Genomic DNA, 20032 nt, shown 5'->3' with positions numbered 1-20032 from the left:
CCTCAAAAGGGGATGCCGACAAAGGAAACTTTTTCAGATATCACCTGTCACATCTTTGGTATAAATTTAACTTTTGTTTCTGTGCTTATACCCCTCCCCAAGTGTTTAAACACCCTAATTCAGAGACTTTGTAGTCTTGTAAATGGCTGTGTGCTAAGCAGTTGGTACACAGGTTTACTGTAGACAGAGGAGTTTTGATAGGGACAGGGAAGGTCTCAGTGGTCTGCCTTTGCCATTGCAGTAAATTTTCTGCCTTCCAGCAGAATCAGATAACTGCACTTTGCTAATAATTATTAGTAACAGCTGTGCAAGGGAGCGATCTCTGTGGCCTCACGGGGTGATCTAATCCAGTCCAGATTTACACATCACTGAAGCATCTTGTTGAGCTGCAGGCTTGGCAGGTCTGAGATGGGGCTTGAAAATACACATTTCTCAGAAGCTCCTGGGGGTGCTTCTGCTGGTCAGACCACACATCAAAGAACCGGTCAGCCCAGATCTAGGTGGAAAGTTCGCAGCAGGAGCCCAGGCGGTGTGGGTCATCGCTCTGTGGTATTTTCCCCTTCCTCCCTCTTTTCCTCTCTGTTCTGTGTGTTTGGTTGTAGGACCATTTGGTAAAAAGTCAGGCAGGTGTGTACGTTGGTATGATTCTGACAAAATAGACGTTTGCTTTCCACCTAGATTTTCCGGTTAAAGAATGTAATATACAGGTGATATTCCAGTGTGACTCATGTCTTCTCGTGTTCACTGTTGTGTCCGACCAGGAGAATTTACCCGGACGGAATTACACTTTCTGGCAGTGGTTTGATGGTGTAATGGAAGTGTTAAAAAAACATCTTAAGCCTCATTGGAATGATGGGTGAGAACCGTCGTTTCTTTAATCACTAATTGAGTTAGGTCATCTTTTCCACGTTGAAACATCATGCGCTGTCTGCCTCTCTGGTCTTTGTGATCCAGGGCTATTTTGGGTTTTGTGAACAAGCAACAGGCCCATGACCTACTCATCAACAAGCCTGATGGGACCTTCCTGCTGAGATTCAGCGACTCTGAAATTGGTGGCATCACCATTGCCTGGAAGTTTGATTCTCGTGAGTGCCCCACCCTTATAAAGCATATCTTAGCTCTGGTTAGCGGCTTTCATTGCCAGGTTACTCTGACGACTCACTGAGTACTTACTAAGAGGCCAGTACTGATGAAAGGAACACACATGTATAACTGTGACATAGCTGTTGATAACAGGGCAGCCTATGTCATGGGACATGCCATGGGAACTCTTGTCATGGGAAACACATTTACTAGTTCTGAGAAACAAAAGTGTGCAACCCTGACACAGTGGCTACATGAAACACCACATTCTGTTCACAATTTCAGCTGCTGCTTGTTTCGAAATGTTTGCCTTGTTATTCAACCTCTAGCTTATTTTAGTGAAGAATTACTTTGATGACTTGGAGTCAGTAGACTATAAATAATATGCTATTTTAATTATTCCTTTGTCCTAGTTCACATAAGTATATTGCTGTTGACCATTTCCACCCAAGAATGTTAGTTCTTCCCTCTGACCCTCACTGTAAGTAAGATAAGAGTAGTGTGCTAGTTTTCTTGTGACTTATAAAGATTTTAATAGCCCTCACACGTCCTCTGGCTCTGTACATGCTTCCTGTTTCTCTTACATGCGTTTACATATAAGGGACTCACGGATTGGTCAGTAAGAGCTGTTTCTTCTAGAGAGGGACAGAATGCCATTTGAACTTGAAACTACCTGAGGTCATTGGATCTCTAGGGAAGTGGCGAATGCATTACCTGCTTATCTACCCATGGCTTAAAAACATTACTTGATCTACAAGCTGTGGTTATTTTTTAATGGATATTTTTATTGGGGCAATTTTAATAGAGAGTATTAATTTGTAGCATAGCTGTTTTAAGGTTTCCTATTCAGAAATCATGTTTAGAATATGATTGTTCTGTTTATTGATCTAGAGGAAAGAATGTTTTGGAATCTGATGCCTTTTACTACCAGAGACTTCTCCATCCGGTCCCTGGCCGACCGCTTGGGGGACCTGAATTACCTCATCTACGTGTTTCCTGACCGGCCCAAAGATGAAGTATACTCCAAATATTACACGCCAGTCCCATGCGAGCCCGCCACTGGTAACAGTGCTCGCACTCTGATTTGGTTCTGTTGTGATTCTGGTTGTGTTTTAGTTTTGTGTGACTGTGCGTCTGTCTTGCATGAAAACCTAAAACAATTAGTACTTTGTTACTGTTGTTTGAGCTTATCCAGGGTAGATGTGAATCCTGGGCAATCTTCAGTCATACAGAAAATATACCTGCCATTAACTCCATGTATCAGATTGAAAGGAGCAAATTGCTTTTCAAACAAGCTTAGATCAAATAAATTAGGAAGGTAAAATTTTGTATTTCAAAACAGAGATGTTTGTATTGTTTTCTGAACCTAAAAGTGTTATGTATTTATTGTAAAATTTCCAGAAAGATGTAGAAAGGAAAATAGATCTCACACATCTCTCATCTAGAAATGAACCGTTGGGAACAATTTAATAAATATTCTCCCAATCTATAGAGATAGTATTCTTCATTCATTGTCACCAGCTGCTTACCAAGTATATTTCCTTTGCAGAGGTTACAATGTAGTAGTGAAAGGAAGACAGTAAACAAGTAAGTAATTTAGTGATGGACACTGTGAAGTAGGCAAGGGATCTGCCAAGCAATAGAGAAGTGACAGGAGGAGGATGGGGGGGCAGCGTTTCGTTAGGGTGGTCAAGGCAGATTTCTCTGAGGAGGTGATGTCAGAAGAGACCTGAATGAAGTGAGGAAGCTAGCCATGCAAAGATCTAGAGAGGAAACACTGTAAATCTGAGTTACCAAGTGCAGAAACCTTGAGGTGGGAGTGAGGTTGATGTGTTTGAGAAACCTTTCGAGTTTTCAAAGGTTTTTGAAACGAGCTTCCTGAGCAGGAAGAAAGTGGTAGCAGATGAGGGCAAAGCAAAAGGAGGGGCCCGCTTGGGTCATACTATGCATCATCATTTGCAACCTGACTTTTTTCTTTCCTCCACTTAAAAATATATCATAGGCAGAGTTAAGGTCAGTAAATAACATCTTATATCATTTTAATGGTGGCATATAATTCCATTTTCTGATGAGGCCATGTCAGTTATTTAAGATACAGTTCAAGTTATTCAGTTTTTTGTTATGATTAACACTGAGATAACCTGGTCCATACATCTTGTTCAACTGTTTCCTTAGGATAAATTCCTAAAGTAGATTTGGTGTCAAAGGGTATATACTTTCTAAGCATTTTGACACATCTTTGCAGAATTGCCCTCCAGAAAGGGGAAATCCGTTTTCCTCCTACAGATGTCTGTTGGAGTAACTGCTTTGCCATCCTCCTGCCAGTCATAGCATCTGTGCATCCCTTTCATATTTGCCAGTCTGATTGGCATAAAAATCATGTCCTAGTTCTTATTTTTACTTCCTTGGTTCTAGGTAAGTTCAGAACATCTTGTCATATAATTATAGTAATAACAATAGTCATAAATAGGGTAATAATAGCAGCTAAAATTTATCGAATGCTTAGTGTTCATTTACTGTTATTAGCTTACTGCTTATGGACAGTATTTTGAGCACATTTCACAGTATCTCATTTAACCTTCAAATTAAAGGTGAAGTCTATGAAGTAGGTACTATTACTATCCCCACTTTGCATATGAGGACCTGAAGCACAGAGAAGTAAAATAATTTGCCAAAGGTAGCACAGCCCAAAAGTGGCCAAGCCAGGATTTGAGCTCAAACAGTCTAGCTCCAGGACCTGTATTTCTTAACTTCCACATTATTGGCCGTTTGTGTTTTTTCTGTGAAGTATGTGTATGTTCCCTGTTCATTTTTCTTTTGAGGTTCCTTTCTTCCTTAATGATGTGTAAGTATTTTTATATAGTAGATAAATCCTTTATTACATATAGCAATAAACAAATGCTATTTATTACATATAGCAGTAAATAAAGCAAATAAACCCTTTATTATATATATTTTTTTCTTCAGTGTGTCATTGTTCTTTTAACATTTAAGTTTTATTTTTGCTAGGTTAGGTGCAAAAGTTGTATTTTCTATATGACTCAATCTGCCAACCTGTTTCCTTCATAGAGTCTGCTTTTTGTATCCTGCCTTCCCCACCCTAAGATAATGGTTCTATGTTTGCATGGGGAAATAAGCCAAGATATTTTCAGTGTATGTTATATTTTGGATTAAACCTATCACTGTGTTTTTGTTTAGCACAACTAACCTAGATTTTTAAATCCTATTTTTTACAGCATTTCTTAGGTTTTTATCTTTTCTTCCAACCTATAAAATTCTCTGTAGATTATAAAGTGTATAAAAACATGAGATACTATGGAAAGGTAGCACATGACATTTGAAGCCAGAGCACAAGCAGTTTAGGATGACCAGTACTTTGTGAACCAGGTGGCCCTGTCTTGGGCTGTTTGACTGACAAGTTCTTCATCCTGTTGTCCTCAGTGTAGTAGTCTTCATTGTCTAGTACAGTTAAGATCACACTTATCCCCATACTCACATACCCAGGAAACAAGACTTATTTAATTCACCACCATCAGACTATCATATTCCTTCTACCTACTTAATAGGATTTCCACAGCCAGCCTTTCAAAGCTATGGCTCACCAGATCACTCTCAGGTTTGTCCCTAGCCTACCACATCGCAGTGGGGATTCAGTGGAGAGTGAAACACCAGCATTCTTTTGAACCAGCTGTGGGGCACAGATGACACTCGCTGGCATGAGTGGCCATCAGATTAACCCCAAATGCAGAACCCCAAGGGTACACACGCAGATACCAGAAAGAGTGACATTCCCTTTCCTCGAAGAGTAGATATTCAGAGTCAGAATAACTTCTGGGTCCTCAAGTCCCACCCATTCCTCTCTCATGCTTAGGTTTCTCTGTGTGATGCCTGACAAGTGTTGTACACCCTCTGCTTGAAAACCTCCAGTGATAAGAACATCAGTTCTTCCCCACACAGCCCATTTCTTTTCTGGGCAGCTCTAATTATGGCAACCTTCTTCTTTATATGACTGAAAATTCTTTCTCTTTGGACCTTCTATTGGTCATGTTTTTGTCCCCTGGGACACAGAACAAGTCCTGTCCCTCTGCTGCATCTGTGACTTGAAACTTTTTAAGATATTTTTTCTTTTTACAGTTACTATGCAGTTAATGCTCAATTTAGATTTGAGTTGAAGTACATATTTTCTGTGGTTTGAAGAATTTATTAGCACATGCCAACCAGCTTGGAAGACATCTTCACTTGGAGTTTTAGCATTAAGGTTTCTCCTCTACCAGGTCCTCCTAACAGATTAAAATATTAAGTGCTTATGTCAGATCCTAAGTTAAATTAGGTGAAAAGAAGGGAAATTGTGTTTTTATTTCATTTGAGAACTTTGCTTCTCATCACCATTCCCCCCTTGGCAGCTAAAGCAGTGGACGGATATGTGAAGCCACAGATCAAGCAAGTGGTCCCTGAGTAAGTGTCCAGGGTCCAGCTCTGGCCCCCTGCTGCCTCTTCTGTCCCCCCGGCTCTCCTCACCCCGCTCTGCTGCTCCTCCCATCCACGGGCCCAGTGTGCCCAGCCTGCCCTTTCCCCAAAACCCCACTCAGCCTGGGGAGGGAACTGGGCTTAGTCACCACGGGGCAGTACCCAGGGCCCCACTCCTGCAGCCACAGCCCCTTCTATCCCCAGAAAAGACATAAAGATGCCCCCTGAGCCCCTCCCCAAGGCAGCTGAGGCCCTGCTCTGCTTCCTCTGCAGGTTTGTGAGCGCATCTGCAGAGTCTGCGGGGGGCAGCGCCACCTACATGGACCAGGCCCCCTCCCCAGCCGTGTGCCCCCAGGCTCATTATAACATGTTCCCACAGAAGTAGGTCGTGTTTTGGGGCTCTGTGGGGAGGGCCTGGGCGCTTGGCCTTAGGCTGGCCCCTCAGAGGGCCACTGGGCAAAGAAATCCAGAGCTCCTTAGGCCTGAGGCCACCCAGCCCAGGCTGGGCTCTGGCAGGTGCCCAGGTGAAGGGAGGGAGAGATGGAGCCAGAAGATATTGGTAGTTCAGAGTGGGGTTGGGCAAATGTCATCTCCCCACTCCCCAAATGGAGGTCTTCCTTGCTCTGTAGGAGGACCAGATAGGGGGTTTAGATGTGTGCACAGCAGTGTTGGGGCAGCTGGGTGGGGAGTCTAGGCTGAGTCTCTCCGTGTAGCCAGTACAGGACTGTGCTCCCCAGCGTTTCGATCAGACGCAGCTCTTTGCCCACGAAGCCTAGGCTGAGCATTCGGGCAGTCCCGGGCCGCTCAGCTGCTGGATGCAGGGTGTCGGGGGCTGCTCATCATGGCCTCTGACAACTTTTCCCTTCTCTCTCTTCTCTCTCCCTCCCAAGCCCTGACCCTGTCCTTGACAACGATGGGGACTTTGACCTGGATGACACAATGGATGTGGCACGACGTGTGGAGGAACTCTTGGGCCGACCTATGGACAGTCAGTGGATCCCTCATGCGCAGTCGTGACGCGCCCCGACCCCCCCCCATCTTCAGCTTCTTCATCCTCGCCAGGGGAGTTACTCTTGTGGATGTTTTAATTCCATGAATCGCTTCTCTTTGGAAACAATACTCATAATGTGAAGTGTTAATACTAGTTGTGACGTGAGTGTTTCTGTGCATGGTGGCACCAGTGAAGGGAGTGTGAGTGTGTGAGTGTATGAATGAGTTTGCATGTTGTGGTGTTTCTCCCACTTGCTGTTTATAGTTTAGTACAGCATAGGGGCCACAAACAGAGGCTATGGTGGTTTTAACCTTGTGCAAAAAGGCAGTTCCATGAACCCTGAACTTGGCCGTGTGTCTTGAGGGTGGCTATATTTCTACATGCGGCTGTTAAAGTAAGAGAAGGACTGTGGGAGGAGAAAGCACCTTCTCTCTGGTGACTCTTTGTTACTGTGTATACCAAGCAATTGATATAGAACCATGATTGTCTCTGCTTCTCTTCTGAAATGTAGAAACTGCCTTTTGAGAAAGAATATCAGTCCTCCTTCCTTCTTTCCCACCCCCATTTTCCTGGGTAGGGATGGGCAAAGGGGAGACATAAAATGATAGCTGGGGCAAGGGAAGTCATGGGTTCTCTGATGGGTAGTGGCTTTTTAAATAACACCTAACCCGTCTAGATATTCTTTCCCTTCTCCTCCTTCCCCCTCTCTGTTCCTGTGTGTGCCCCTGCAGATGCATCTGGTGACCTAGTGGGAAGGGGAGGGTCATGTAACAAAGCTTGCAGTGTTGACATGCTTTGTGTTTCAGCCTGTGTGGAATGCCCGGCCTTGGCTGCCAGGTGCTGAGAAAGCTTCCCTGTTGCCCAGGGAAGCTGCCGGTCCGTCTGCCCATCCCTCCTATGCGCTGATGGAGGCACACGCCAGGCTGTCTGGAGGCTTATTGATAATGACCGTTTGCAGACATTGGATGGTGTTTTTGTTTCTAAATTGGGACTTTTTGCTTTCCCCTCCCCACACTAATTTGACATCAGAATTCTTTTTTCCTGCATCAGGTCCTGTGGCATTATAACCAGGCCACCTCATGTCCCTTCAGTGTTCACACACGCTGTCTTGGGAAGTGGGCAGCAGGAGTGGGGTCTGAACCCAGGGCCAGCATGTTCAGTGGGGGTTCAATGTTCTTGGCCCACCTGGTGCAGAGTGCTGGGTGCTGGGCGTTGTCCATTGGGGAGATGCAGTCAGCAGGCTTGCTGGGAAGTTTGGTAAGCTGCAAAAACAAAACCAGAAAGCCTCCACATAATTTGGTCCACAATTTCTTTAGCAGCTTTACACCAGAAGGAAGGCATGGGCTGTGGCAGGTAGACGAGAAGAGGGGGAAGCAGGTATAGCTTTTGGAGTACGCCTCCAAGGTCATCCCTTGGCCCCCCTCTCCGTAAGAAGGACATAACCACACACACCCAGGAGAGAATGGCCCTAAAATCCTTATTTTTATACATGTGAATAGATATTTTTTTTACAGAAATAATTTCTGAATTTATCAGTGTTTTGATGCTGAAGGAACATACTCCTCTGTAGTAAATTATTTATTGGAAGATAACTTTTTAAAAGCTGCTGTTTGCTCTGGCTTGATTTCATACACTGATTTATTTTTCTATGCCGGGCAGTAGAATCTCTCTGCCTCCGAGGAGCAGGCCAACCCCTCCGTGGATACCAGCCTTGGCGTGGGATGCTGCTAAGCCCCTTCTGTACCCCTCAAGATTTGGTTAAAATTCCACCCCAAGGATGGGAGTGTTAGGGAAAGGTGAAATGGAAGTCGGCCTGCGGGAGGCCCAGGCTAGAGGGCCCTCACCTCCCATACCTGCCGCTGGCCACTTGGCCTTCGGCAGCACCTGCCTCTGAGGGGTGCCCTGTTGTTCCAGCAGCCCTGACGGGGTGCAGGGAGGGACACACTTTCAGATGGGTAGTGGATCCAGCCCTAGGGCACGCTGAGGGCCCAGCTCTCGCTTTACAGTAGGTCCTGGGGTTGGGAGACAGGTGCCGAACACTGTGGCTGCCCCGAGGAGCCGGGGTTCCCACACCAGCAGCGTTCCTGAGCTGTCCTGTTTCCTGAGGCTGTGCCTGTAGATGGGAGGGATTTTGACTGAAAAGTACCCCTGCTACCTACGTTTTATTTTCTCTTTTCTCCCTGTGCCTGCAAACCACAAGAAGAGGCCATGGCAAGTCCTTACCGCCTCAGCCTCTCACTCGCTCCAGACACACACACACACACATCATCATCAAAATGTTTCAATGTGTGGTATGTGCAGGGTTTTTTTGAGGGTGAGGGGAGAAACTAAAAGCAGATATAACTTAAAATGGAAGTATACTTTTTATAATTTTTCATTTTAAAACTTTGTGAAATTATTTCAGATACAGATTTTAGTGTTGAAGTGAATTAGTATATAGCCACCAAAAAAGTATTGTGTACAATTTGGGGCAGTCAGAAAAATGTGTATTTTATGTTACAATAAAGGCTTCCTCTGAAGAGCCAGTGTTGAGTCCTGTTTTTCTTTTGTGCATCGAAGGACACTAGAAACTGAAAAGGCAACCCACAAAATGGGAAAGAGAAAATATTTGCATATCATGTGTCTGATAAGGGATTAATGTCCAGAAGTATAAAGAATTCTTCAATAATAACAGCAACAGTTTTTAAATGGGCAAAGGATACAAATAGACATTTGTCCAAAGAAGATATACAGGGGGCCAATATGCACACAAAAAATGCCCAAACATTAGGGAAATGGAAATCAAAACCACAATAAGATACCACTTCTTATCTATTAGGTTGGCTATTATGAAAACAAAACCAGAAAACAACTGTTGTAGGGGATGTGAAACAATTGGAGTCCTTGTGCATTGCAAGTAGGCATGTAAAATAGTGCAGCTGCTGTGAAGACAGCATGGTGGCTCCTCAAAACACTAAACATAAAATAAAATTGCCCTATGATCCAGCACTTCCACTTCTGAGTATATACTCGAATTGAAAGCAGGGATTTAAGCAGGTACTTTTACACCCATGTTCATAGCAGCGTTACTTGAAATAGCCACAAGGTGAAGACAACACATATGTCCCTCAGTGGATGAATGGATAAAATGTGGTCTCTTCACACAGTGGAATATTATTCAGCTTTAAGGAAGGAAATTCTGACAAATGCTACAACTTGGATGAGTCTTAAAGACATTATGCTAACTGAAATAAGTCAGGCACAAAAGGATAAATACTGTGTGATTCCCCTTGTGTCAGGTGCCTAGAGTCAAATTCACAAAGACAGAATAGAATGGTAGTTCCCAGAGGCTAGGAGGAGGGGGAAGGGGGAGTTAATGTGTTGTGGGTATGTGGCACTTCGATTTGGGAAGACAAGAAAGTTCTGGAGATGGATGATGGCGATGGTCGCACAACTGTGTGAATGTACTATATGCCACTGAAGTGGATACTGAAATATAGCTAAAATGGCAAATCTGAAGTGTGTCTTACCACAATAAAAAGTGGATCAAGGACCTAAATTTAAGAACCAAAATTATAAAACTTGGAAGAAAACATACAGGTAAATTTTCATGACCTCAGATTTGACAATGGATTCTTAGATATGACACCAAAAGCACAAGCAGCTAAAGAAAAAATAGGTAATTAGACCATCAAAAATTTTTAAATGTGTGCTAAAAAGGACATAATCAAAATGAAAGAGGTATAATCTTCCAGTTATAAATAAGACATAGGGATGCAGTGTACAACAGGAAAAACAGTAATATTGTAACAATTTTTTATGGTGGCAGATGATCACTAGACTTATTGTAGTGACCATTTCATAATATATAGGTATCAAATCACTATGTTGTATAACTGAAACTAATAAAATACTGTATGTCAATTATTCTTCAATTTAAAAAAATAAAAACCCACAAAAATGGGAGAAAATATTTGCAAAGCATATGTCTTATAGTATGTAAAATATATAAAGAACTCTTAATAATAAAGACAACTCATTTAAAAAGTTGGTAAAGGATCTGAACAGATAATTCTCCAAAAAAGTATACAGATGGCCAATATACACATGAAAAGATGCTCAACATCATTAGTCATCAGGGAAATGCAAATTAAAACCAACATCACACTCCACTAGGTGGCTATCATCAGAAGGTCAGATAGTAACAAATGTTGACACAGATGTAGAGAAACTGGAACTTCATACACTGCTGGTGGGGATGTAAAATCTTAGAAACCAGTTTAGTAACTCTTTAAACAGTTAAAGAGTTACTAAACAACCCAGCCATTCCACCCAGACATTCCTTTCATTAGAATCCAACAAATCACTTACATTCCATTTTTACACACAAAAAATAAAAACATAGGTCCATGGAAAACTTGTACACCAATGTTCATAACAGCATTATACATAATAGCCAAGGAGTAGAAATGCCCCAAATGTCCATCAGCTGATGAATGGATAATTAAATATGGGGTGGTATATCTACAATGGAATGCTATTTGGCCACAAAGAGGAATAACTACTGAAACAATATAGTAAATGGAAGAACCTCGAAAATATGCTAAGTGAAAGAAACCAGTCACAAAAATACATGTCTTAGATGATTCCGTTTACATGTAATGTCCAAAACAGTCAAATCTGTAGAGAAACATTTGTGGTCACCTAGGCCTCCATGTGGGGAGGTGGGAAGGGATTGGGGAGGGGGTGACAGCTAAAGGGTAATGGGTGACTTTGAAATTGATGAAAATATTATAAAATTGACTGTTGTTGGTATTGTCCACATCTGTGAATGTACTGGAAACCACTGACTTGTACATTTTGGGTGATTTTGTGTGGTATGTGAATTATATTTAATAAACCTGTTATTTTAAAAAAATCAAGTGAAAGATATAAACAAGAAATAAAAAGACATGAAAGTAAGGCAGGTAACCTGATAGAGTAGATCCATGCAAAGGAGCTCAGCTGTGAAAAGAAGACAAGCGTTTCAAGATATAGAGGCAGGTCAAGTTTGAAAGGATTTAGCGTCTGAGAACCTTGATAAAAGAGCACAGGATGGGGGAAGGCTTAACCACGGAGAGCAGAACCTCATTCTAGAGCCCAGCTTTCATGAACTTCACAGTATGAACGTGTAAGAGCCTAACTTAGGTGGGCACCTTGCTCCAAGTTGCAAAACTATCTCCTGTCACAAAGATGGGACAAATTTCGTTTTCCTTCATATCAAGCCTATTAGCAAGCACAACTGGTGGCCCCAATCACCAGGTAGAGTTAAGATAACTATGTGTGACAAATGGTGCCGTCAGGTCCCCTTACTTGAGGACTAGTTATGGTTTATCTTGAGCCCCTGTGTGTAACAGCATCTGTCTGGGGCGGCTGTATGAGGGAGTGAGATTCTGTCTGTCTTTGCACTCTCTTAGCAGATTGCCTCCAATGTGCATCACATTCTGGTTAAATGCTTTATTCGTTAACAAAAATTGTCTTTCTTTACTGCCTTTGTAGAAAAGATTTCTGGACTGGGAGACAATTTTGCTTTTGAACAGTTCTCAAACTTGAACGTGCTCCAGAACGGGGTACACCCATTTCCCAGTTGAAGCTGCTTCAAGCACTCTTCTTTGCATTCAACTTTTCCTTCTTTCACCTGCGGGAGTTTGAGGACCCCCCCGCACCCCTCTTCCAGAGTGGGCCAGCCCCGGACCGGTGGCGCCCCTGAGGCAGCCTGCCCCTTTAAGAGCACGCCCCACAGCAGATCCTCCCTAAGCTCGTGGCCGGATTTCCCGCTCTGGGCCCAGCCCTTTAAAGCCGCGGCTCCGTCTTTCCGGCCGGCTGTGTACTGAGACTGAAGTGCTGGGGGCCCTGGGCACCGGGGCTGGCAGAGGGCCGCGACAGGTGCACGTAGTGTGGGCCACTGCCCGGGGTTCGGGAGGGACCCGGAGCCGGGACGGGTGGACGCTGGGGCAAGGAACGCAGAGGCGGAGCCGCTCTCGTCCACTAAGCAGCGCCGTGTGCCACGCACCCCTCAAGCCCTTTCTGCACCTGCCGAGGGAGGTATTACCCCGGTTTTACTGGTCGGGCAGCTTGCGGGACACCCAGGGCCGTACAGCCAACAGGCGGCGCGGGCGGGATCCGAACTCAGGGCGGCGTGACCCCAAAGCCTTGCTGTACTCTCTTGCGCACCCCCTGCCTGTCCTCCGGTGCGCAGCGGAGCGGCGGGAAGGAGTGGGGCACCCCTCCTCCACAGCGGCTGGGCCTCCGCCCTCCCACGGGTTGCTGGGAAGTGATGGTGCTGTTCCTGCTGCTGCTGCTCCTGCCGCTGCTGCTGCTCCTGTTGCTCCCGCCGCCGCCGTGGGCCGCGTTCCGGCAAAAGTCGCCCCGGGATGCCAGGCTGCCCTGGCTCGTTGGCCTCCAGCACCGTGCGGCACTGGGGCTCCTGTGCTGGGCGGCCGCCTGGCAGCGGAGGAGACTGGAGCAGAGCACGCTGCAGGCGGGCCTGAGCCAGCGGCGGGCCCTGAGGCGGTGTCTGCGCGCCCAGGGGCCCCGCCGTCCCCGCGGGGCGAGCGCAGGTGGGTCTCCGGGGTCAGCGGGGGTCGGGAGGGCCCGTGGGAAAGAAGCCCCCCCGGAACCTCGGATTCCAAACCTGAAATACCGCCTCCCGGTCTGCCGCCCACGGAGGCTGACCGGAGACACCCGGACCCAAAACTGTTAGGCGGCTCCGTCCTGGCCCTCGGGCCCCCTGCCCACATGCCTGTGCTGGGTGCCTGCTCTCAGCTCTCACCAGGCTTGCCTGAAATTCTTTGGGAACTGCGGCTTCCTGAGGAGTATATGGTGTCTTGGGGCTGCAGATATGAGCGCCTTCCGGAATCATGTTCCTCTGACCAAGGCCTGCCAGACTGAGGAGAAGGAAAGTGGGGAGCAGGGCCTGCCACCTACCTCAGACCAGCACTGTGGGGAGGCCTCTCTGCAGGTAAGCTGAGAAGCTGGAGCCCGGCCCCACCAAAGACCCCCGCTTGTAAGCAAACCTTCCCACCAGGGTGGGCGGAGAACCTCCACCTGGGGGCTCAGGGTCTGGCTCAGACCGAGGGCCAGCACGCTCTCATATCTCCCTCTAGGCCACCTTGCTGGGTCTGGCAGCTCTAAACAGGGCCTACCCTGAAGTGCTGGCTCCGGGAGGCACTGCCCGTGTGACCCCAGCGTCCGCCTGGCCCCACCCCCTCCCCTGGCCTTGGCACACCCTGGGCCAGCTTAGCCCACCTGGAGCCAAGGACTCTTGGGCCCTGCTGCTGGAGGCACTGAGGTCCCCAGGGCTGCGGGCACTGGAAGCCAGGACGGCAGTCGAACTCCTGGATGTCTTCTTGGGCCTGGAGGCCAGTGTGGAATTGCTGGCTGAGGCAATAGCTGCTGGTAACCCAGGAGCACCTCTCCCCAGACGGGCAGCTGAGCTGCAGGAAGCTCTTGAGCAGGGACCCCGAGGACTGGCCCTTCGGCTCTGGCCAGAGCTGCAGTTGGTGGTAACTCTGGATGCAGGAGGCCAGGCCGAGGCTGTGGCTGCCCTGGGGGCCTTATGGTGCCAAGGGCTAGCCTTCTTCTCACCTGCTTATGCTGTGTCTGGAGGTCAGCAGGACTCAAGGGTAGTAAGCCCTACATAATCATCTCATTTAGTCTCCCTACACCTGTGGCTCTACTTTACTGATAAACTGAGGTTCATTGAGGCTCATGAAATCTTAAGAGATTTGCACAAATTCATACATTTATACCCCACCCTCCCCACCCAGGTCTGCCACCTCCAGAACAACCGCCTGTTCCCAATTAGGGCCTTAGAGGCAGTGGGCTGAGCCTGGGGGAGCCAGAAAGGGGTGTGTGAAAGGGCAGCAGTGGGGTCAGTTGCTCAGAGGGTTGGGGCCTGGGATCCAGGGTGGGAGGCTACTGCCAGCAGAAAGCAAGGACACCACAGATGAAGAGGCCACTTGCTCCCACAGGGGTGCTGGGCCTAAACCTGTGGCCAGAGCAGCCTGCCGGGCTCTACCTCCTGCCCCCTGAAGGCCCCTTTATTGAGCTACTTCCAGTCAAGGAAGGAGCCCAGAAAGAGTCTGCCCACACTGTCCTGCTGGCCGAGGCTCAGAAGGGCAAGGAGTACGAGCTCGTGCTGACTGACCGTGCCAGCCATACCAGGTAATTACCTGGCTGCCCCCTCCCTCACCTCCCACACTCAGCCACCTCAGGCCCTCTGGGACCCTGTTGAGGGCCAAGGGCATGAGCCAGTGGGCCTTTGGCCTGACCTCAGTCCCACTTCCACCCCATCAGGTGTCGCCTGGGTGATGTGGTACAGGTGGTTGGTACCTACAATCAGTGTCCAGTTGTCAGGTTCATCTGCAGGTAGGTGACCCCTGGGTTGCTGAGGAGCTGACCTTGTGCCTTGGGCTCCTCTGCTTCCCCCTTCCTCCTCTCCAGGCTGAGCCAGGCCCTGAGTGTGCGAGGAGAAGACATTGGTGAGGATGTGTTCTCTGAGGCCTTGGGCTGGGCAGTGGGCCAGTGGCCAGGGGCCAAGCTGTTGGACCATGGCTGTGTGGAGAGCAGCATTCTGGGTAAGCTTCTCCATTGGCTTCTGCCTTCCATTCTGGGGTTGGCTGTACCCCTACAGAGAAGTGGGAGACTTCTCTGAAGGAGATGAGACCCAGCCTCCTAACAGAGTCCTGCCCTGTGTCTAAGTGCCATCCCTCCTGCTCTCCCTATTTCCTTTCCTGCCCTGTTTCAGATTGAGGATTATACTCCTCTCCATTTATCCCACTCCCTGCCAAGAAAATTCAGAGTGGGGAAGAACATGTGGGGGCAGTGGGCATTTGCACTGGAAGCTGTCCCCCACAAAAGTGTGTATGTGGGGGGGGTGTCTGCAGATTCCTGTGAGGGCTCTGCTCCCCACTATGAGGTGTTTGTGTCGCTGAGGGGGCTGAGGAACCTGTCAGAGGAAAATCGAGACAAGGTAAACAAGACAGGGACAGGATATGCCTGCACCACGCCCCCAAGGGCTGTGGGCACAGGGACTGATAGGGTAAAGGAGGGCAGGGAGGAGAAGCTCCCTGGGGTCCTGGGAGGGGAGGGATGAGTGCCACAGACACACACACACCTGTACACATGAATCTCCTACCCACGTATACCTGGGCACAGATGCCTGCACCTCATCCACACCCCAGCGTCACTCAGGTTGTTTTGTTCCAGCTTGACCATTGCCTTCAGGAAGCCTCTCCCCACTACAAGTCCCTGCGGTTCCGGGGCAGCGTGGGCCCTGCCAGAGTTCACCTGGTGGATCAGGGGGCCTTCAGAGCCCTCCGGGAAGCCCTGGCCACCTGCTCTTTGGCCCCCTTCCCTCCTGAGATGCCCCGGGTCCTTAGGTACAGGCACTTGGCTCAGTTGCTGCAGAAGAGGGTGGTGTCCTGAGCTGAGGCCTGCCCACTGCCCCATCTGCCCTCACAGGCCTCCTTGTTCTTTCCTCTGGGGCCTCTCTGGAGGGGGAGCCCTTGGCCAGGGTCCTTGTCTCTGTGACACCTGACAGCTGCCCATCAGAGCTGCTGGGCCTCAGGGAGGTCCAACGTAGTCAGCCAGTTCTGAGGGGTTGCTTCAGGAGGATAGCAGATGCCAGCAGCACCCTGCCCAAGCCGCCTCTGCCCACCAGGGCAGGTACTGCAAGAGTGCCCATACATGCTGATGGCTCCTGTGTCTCAGCCCAGTGCGCTGGGCAGGTGGAAGTGTTGGGAGTTCATGCTTCCAGGAGTGACCCTCAGTAATAAGAAACAGGAGCTGGTGAATAAAGACCTCAGTGTTAAAGTCCCTCAGTGTGACAGTTCTGAAGTGTATTCTGCACCGTGTGTGCACAGTGGTAACTCTCATTCACAAGGTTCTTACTGGATTTCCTTGCATCCCTCCCATCCCCATTCCCATATGTGCTTTCTAGGATCACCTCCCAAATAAAGTTCTCACACTGGGATTCTTGACTCAGAGTCTGCTTGTGGGGAAACTATAGGGGTCCCGTTTGTTCTGCTGCTGCCGCAGCCTGATTCCCCCCACCCTTTGGCTCAGGACACCAGGGCTTCCCCTGCTTTCCATTCCAGGATCAGGTAGACTCCAAGTGTGTGTGCACTCGAGCCCTCAGAGACCCTAAGATGGCCTAGGTTAACCTAGAAGACAGAGCCCCATCATCCTGCCTCTTGCCATTTCTAGCTTAACCCAAATATGGAGGAACTGCTCCCCATCTTCCCTTGCCCTGGCTTAGTTTAGCATGGATCCCTTTCCTGGCCCAACACCCACAAATCCCTTCCATGGGCAGGGGCTATGCTGCACATCATGAAGTATCCGGCCGAAAGCAATCCCAGAGACCATCTGGGTTAATCTCCATTCTACCAGTGGGGAAGCTGAGGCTTCTTGAGGTTGTGAGGCTTGCCCAAGGCCCACAGTACCACCTCTGCAACACAACACCTGTTTCCAATCAGTCACTAAGTCTCCGGTTCTGCTTCTGAATTATCTTTGGATTCCATGCCCCTGTGCCTTCCCACCTGACCCCCACATCAGCTCACGACTCCCTGCTCAAATCTCCTATGGCTCCCTGGCACCCACAGGATCAAAAACAATCAGCTTAGCCTATAAGACTCTCGGACCCACCCTGGCCTCACTTGCCTATCCAGTCACTTATCTGAGGGAAGTCATGACTGATGACCACACCCTGCTATCCCACATGAGCTAAGGACTGTCATCTGAGTCTTTGCCCAAGTCCCTTCTAAGGAATGCCTTCTTCCCTGCCCTTATCTGATGGATATCCACATTTCATGCAAGGCCTTTTCAGAGTCCTTTCTCTTGCTGAGCTATTGTTATGCTTGGTTACAACCCCACCTGGACTTGAGCTCACTGAAAACTGCCATGTCCTATGCACACTGTTGTTTGAGCACCCTATGCAGGGACTGACTGGCACAGAGCAGGTGCTCAATAGACAGTGCCCTGAATAAGAGAGACTCTGGTCTAGAGATGACACATGTCCTTCACCCAGTGGTGCTCACTCCCTGCTGATGGTGACTGTTCACCTCCATCCCTCCCCTCCAGCAGCCTGACCAGGATTGGAAGCTGGGGAACCAGGCTTGGCTGATTTCCTCCCCCTTCCCAGGTACAGTTTTCAAGGTTTCCCATTTTGGAGGTTGGTGGAACAGGCAGAGGGAAAGGGAGAGCTGGCAGGAGAGCCAGCTAACAAGCCTTTTCCATAGAGGAAGAAGGCCCTGGAGCCTGACAGGCCCCCAGGAGCAGTGACAAGGAACAGGAGGTGGGAGGTGGAGTCTGCAGCCTGGATGCCCCCCAATGCCCTACACACTCTATGAAGGGTGGGTCTCACAATTGCCTCCTCTCCTGCCCCTAATTAGCAGCTGTCCCAGGCCAGCGCCCCAGCCAAGGCCTCTTTTGTGTTCCCAGATTCCTGGGTGTAAGGTAGCCTCATTAGTGCCCAGAGACCATCTCATCTCCAGGGAGCAGGCAGACAGAAAAGGGGGGGAACCAGGGGCACAGTGACCCAACTCTGGCCTCTGAGCACCTTGGCGGTCATTCTTTGGGCCCAGCCTGGAGACGGCCCCCCTTGAGGAGGCTAATCTTAGACTTGCCTTTGTCTGGCCCCAGAGTAGACGCAGGCACCCATCTCTCCCTCACCGCCTCAGAGCGCTATAAACCCCAGGCCTTTGGTAGCAGGTCATAGTCGATGGTCTCCAAGTTCCAGGCTATTCGGACCACTGCGGACAGCACATTTCCTGGCTACCCCACTCTGAGCTCCAGACACCATGAATCCTCCCTCTACAAAGGTAAAGTCCCAAGAACAGAGGGGTGCCTTACCATACCAGGGGAAGCAATGAGAGCACTTGCTCCACAGGCTGGGAGAAAGGCCAGAGGTGTCTCTTCCTCTTTTTTCTACTTGGGCTCTGAGGCAGGGGACTGGGTGGACCCTTGGATGAGAATCTGCCTTGGCTAACATTAGACTGTGCTCTATTCTCCTAAGAGCTCATGCGTATTGAGCACTTACTATGTACCTGGCCCCACTGTATGCACCTGTCATCTCATTTCCCCTCCCAGCCCTGCACAGTAGGAATTACTTAATACCAGGTTATGAGTAAGTCCTGCCCCCTTGATATGGTAGGAAACTGGTCCAAAGCCAGAGTTCAGTTTACACTGCAAGGGGACAGGCAGATGAGACAACTTGGATGGCACCAGCCCTTGATTTGCATGTGTTTGCCTGCTCTGTGTGTGTGTGTGTGTGTTGGGGCTGGGGTCTGGGGACAGGACCAAATGGGGCCTCTGTTCCGTGAGAGTACAACTTCTGGTGCAGACGGACACAACGCACCATTTCATGGGGTGGGGGTGGGGTCCAGCGGCGGAGAGCACCCAGAGGAGGGAGGAATTCATTCTGCCCGGGGAATCGCAAAGGACTTGCTGGAGGAAGACCCGGGGCAGTGTCGGGTCCTGAGGATGAGCAGGTGAAGGAGCCAGATGGGCGCGCAGAGCCCCTCAGAGGGCGCCTGTCGCAGGCAGGAACAGTGAGGAACTGCGGGGGAAGGGCACAGGCCCGGAGCAGCGCTAAGCCAGCCGGGCAGGGCCTGGGAGCGGGCTGGGCGCGGGGAGGCCCACGCCGGTGTCCCGCCTTCGCAGGCCTCCTGGGCCGCCCTGACGCTGCTGCTGCTGCTGCTCTTGATGCCGCCGGCGCTACTTTTGCCCGGGGCGGCCGCGCAGCCCCTGCCTGACTGCTGCCGCCAGAAGACCTGCTCCTGCCGCCTCTACGAGCTGCTGCACGGCGCGGGCAATCACGCAGCTGGCATCCTCACGCTCGGCAAGCGGCGACCGGGACCTCCAGGCCTCCAGGGCCGGCTGCAGCGCCTCCTGCAGGCCAGCGGCAACCACGCAGCTGGCATCCTGACCATGGGCCGCCGCGCAGGCGCAGAGCCAGCGCCGCGCCCCTGTCCCGGGCGCAGCTGTCCCTCCGCCGCCGCCTCGTCTGTCGCGCCTGGGGATCGGTCCGGAGTCTGAGCCCTTTCTTCGACCCTGTCCTGGCCCTGCTCTCTCCCCTCTGCCTGCCTCGTGTCAATCCCCCAGAAAAAGGACAATAAAGACGAGTCTCAGTGTGGCTAGTCTCTGTTCCTATGTGGTCGCGTCCCGCTCTCCATGGGGCGTGAGAGTCTTGCGAACTACAAAGAACCGGGGACCTGGAAGCCCGGGCCTGGGGCGTCTTTGCTTTTGGTGTTAAACTCGAAGCACTCAACGGATGCGGAGCTCCCAGAGCAAGGAACCGTGGAAGGCTCCGGAGTGCGGAGAGAACCGCATAAGTACATGCCTGGAGGGGAGGATGAGGGACAGAGACGTCCCTAGACGCTCCACTAGTCATTCTGTATTTGCATCAGGATCTTTATGGTGAGACACGGGAGGGAAGGGAAAGCAAAGAAGGCAGCACAGTGGAAAGGAGTT

The 20032-nt window shown here is 49.5% G+C and overlaps 3 protein-coding genes across 10 annotated transcripts in view; all 3 read left to right on the top strand.

Annotated features, from left to right (window-relative positions):
• The window catches only part of STAT5B (signal transducer and activator of transcription 5B), a 67267-nt gene extending 58201 nt beyond the window's left edge, over nucleotides 1-9066 (top strand). For all 7 annotated transcript variants that reach the window (XM_073235605.1, XM_073235607.1, XM_073235603.1 and 4 more), the window contains 6 exons: nucleotides 762-856; nucleotides 955-1085; nucleotides 1975-2145; nucleotides 5487-5538; nucleotides 5824-5931; nucleotides 6441-9066. In XM_073235605.1, coding sequence (XP_073091706.1) covers nucleotides 762-856; nucleotides 955-1085; nucleotides 1975-2145; nucleotides 5487-5538; nucleotides 5824-5931; nucleotides 6441-6567 — 684 coding nt within the window. In that variant the 3' untranslated portion in view covers nucleotides 6568-9066. The remainder of the gene's footprint in view (nucleotides 1-761; nucleotides 857-954; nucleotides 1086-1974; nucleotides 2146-5486; nucleotides 5539-5823; nucleotides 5932-6440) is intronic.
• A 3259-nt stretch (nucleotides 9067-12325) lies between these two features.
• Nucleotides 12326-16535, top strand: GHDC (GH3 domain containing). The gene is made up of 9 exons (XM_017646820.3): nucleotides 12326-12604; nucleotides 12759-13119; nucleotides 13399-13520; nucleotides 13666-14167; nucleotides 14533-14725; nucleotides 14858-14929; nucleotides 15005-15138; nucleotides 15448-15533; nucleotides 15770-16535. The coding sequence occupies exons 2-9, from the start codon at nucleotides 12837-12839 to the stop codon at nucleotides 15986-15988; spliced, it is 1611 nt and encodes a 536-aa protein (XP_017502309.2). The 5' UTR covers nucleotides 12326-12604; nucleotides 12759-12836; the 3' UTR covers nucleotides 15989-16535.
• A 315-nt stretch (nucleotides 16536-16850) lies between these two features.
• On the top strand, nucleotides 16851-19825 carry HCRT (hypocretin neuropeptide precursor). 2 transcript variants are annotated; one of them, XM_073235599.1, is made up of 3 exons: nucleotides 16851-17702; nucleotides 18272-18381; nucleotides 19223-19825. In XM_073235599.1, exons 2-3 carry the CDS (start codon nucleotides 18361-18363, stop codon nucleotides 19595-19597), a joined length of 396 nt encoding a protein of 131 aa, XP_073091700.1. In that variant the 5' UTR covers nucleotides 16851-17702; nucleotides 18272-18360; the 3' UTR covers nucleotides 19598-19825. The 2 variants fall into 2 exon arrangements, with proteins under 2 accessions (XP_073091700.1, XP_017502289.1); XM_017646800.3 differs by having other exon boundaries at nucleotides 18269-18381.
• The last annotated feature ends 207 nt before the right edge of the window (nucleotides 19826-20032 follow it).

The sequence above is a fragment of the Manis javanica genome, chromosome 4, assembly GCF_040802235.1.
Source record: "Manis javanica isolate MJ-LG chromosome 4, MJ_LKY, whole genome shotgun sequence".
NCBI lineage: Eukaryota > Metazoa > Chordata > Mammalia > Pholidota > Manidae > Manis > Manis javanica.
The sequence above is the reverse complement of the archived record's forward strand: the minus strand, read 5'-3'. Positions and strand labels throughout refer to the sequence as shown.

Excerpts from the sequence above, each read along its gene's own strand:
- HCRT (XM_073235599.1), top strand. The coding sequence starts at position 18,361 with ATGAATCCTCCCTCTACAAAG. Across the intron at positions 18,382-19,222 it reads TGAATCCTCCCTCTACAAAG|GCCTCCTGGGCCGCCCTGAC; the intron begins GTAAAGTCCCAA and ends CCGCCTTCGCAG.
- GHDC (XM_017646820.3), top strand. The coding sequence starts at position 12,837 with ATGGTGCTGTTCCTGCTGCTGCTGCTCCTGCCGCTGCTGCTGCTCCTG. Across the intron at positions 14,930-15,004 it reads GTTGTCAGGTTCATCTGCAG|GCTGAGCCAGGCCCTGAGTG; the intron begins GTAGGTGACCCC and ends CCTCCTCTCCAG. Across the intron at positions 15,534-15,769 it reads CAGAGGAAAATCGAGACAAG|CTTGACCATTGCCTTCAGGA; the intron begins GTAAACAAGACA and ends GTTTTGTTCCAG.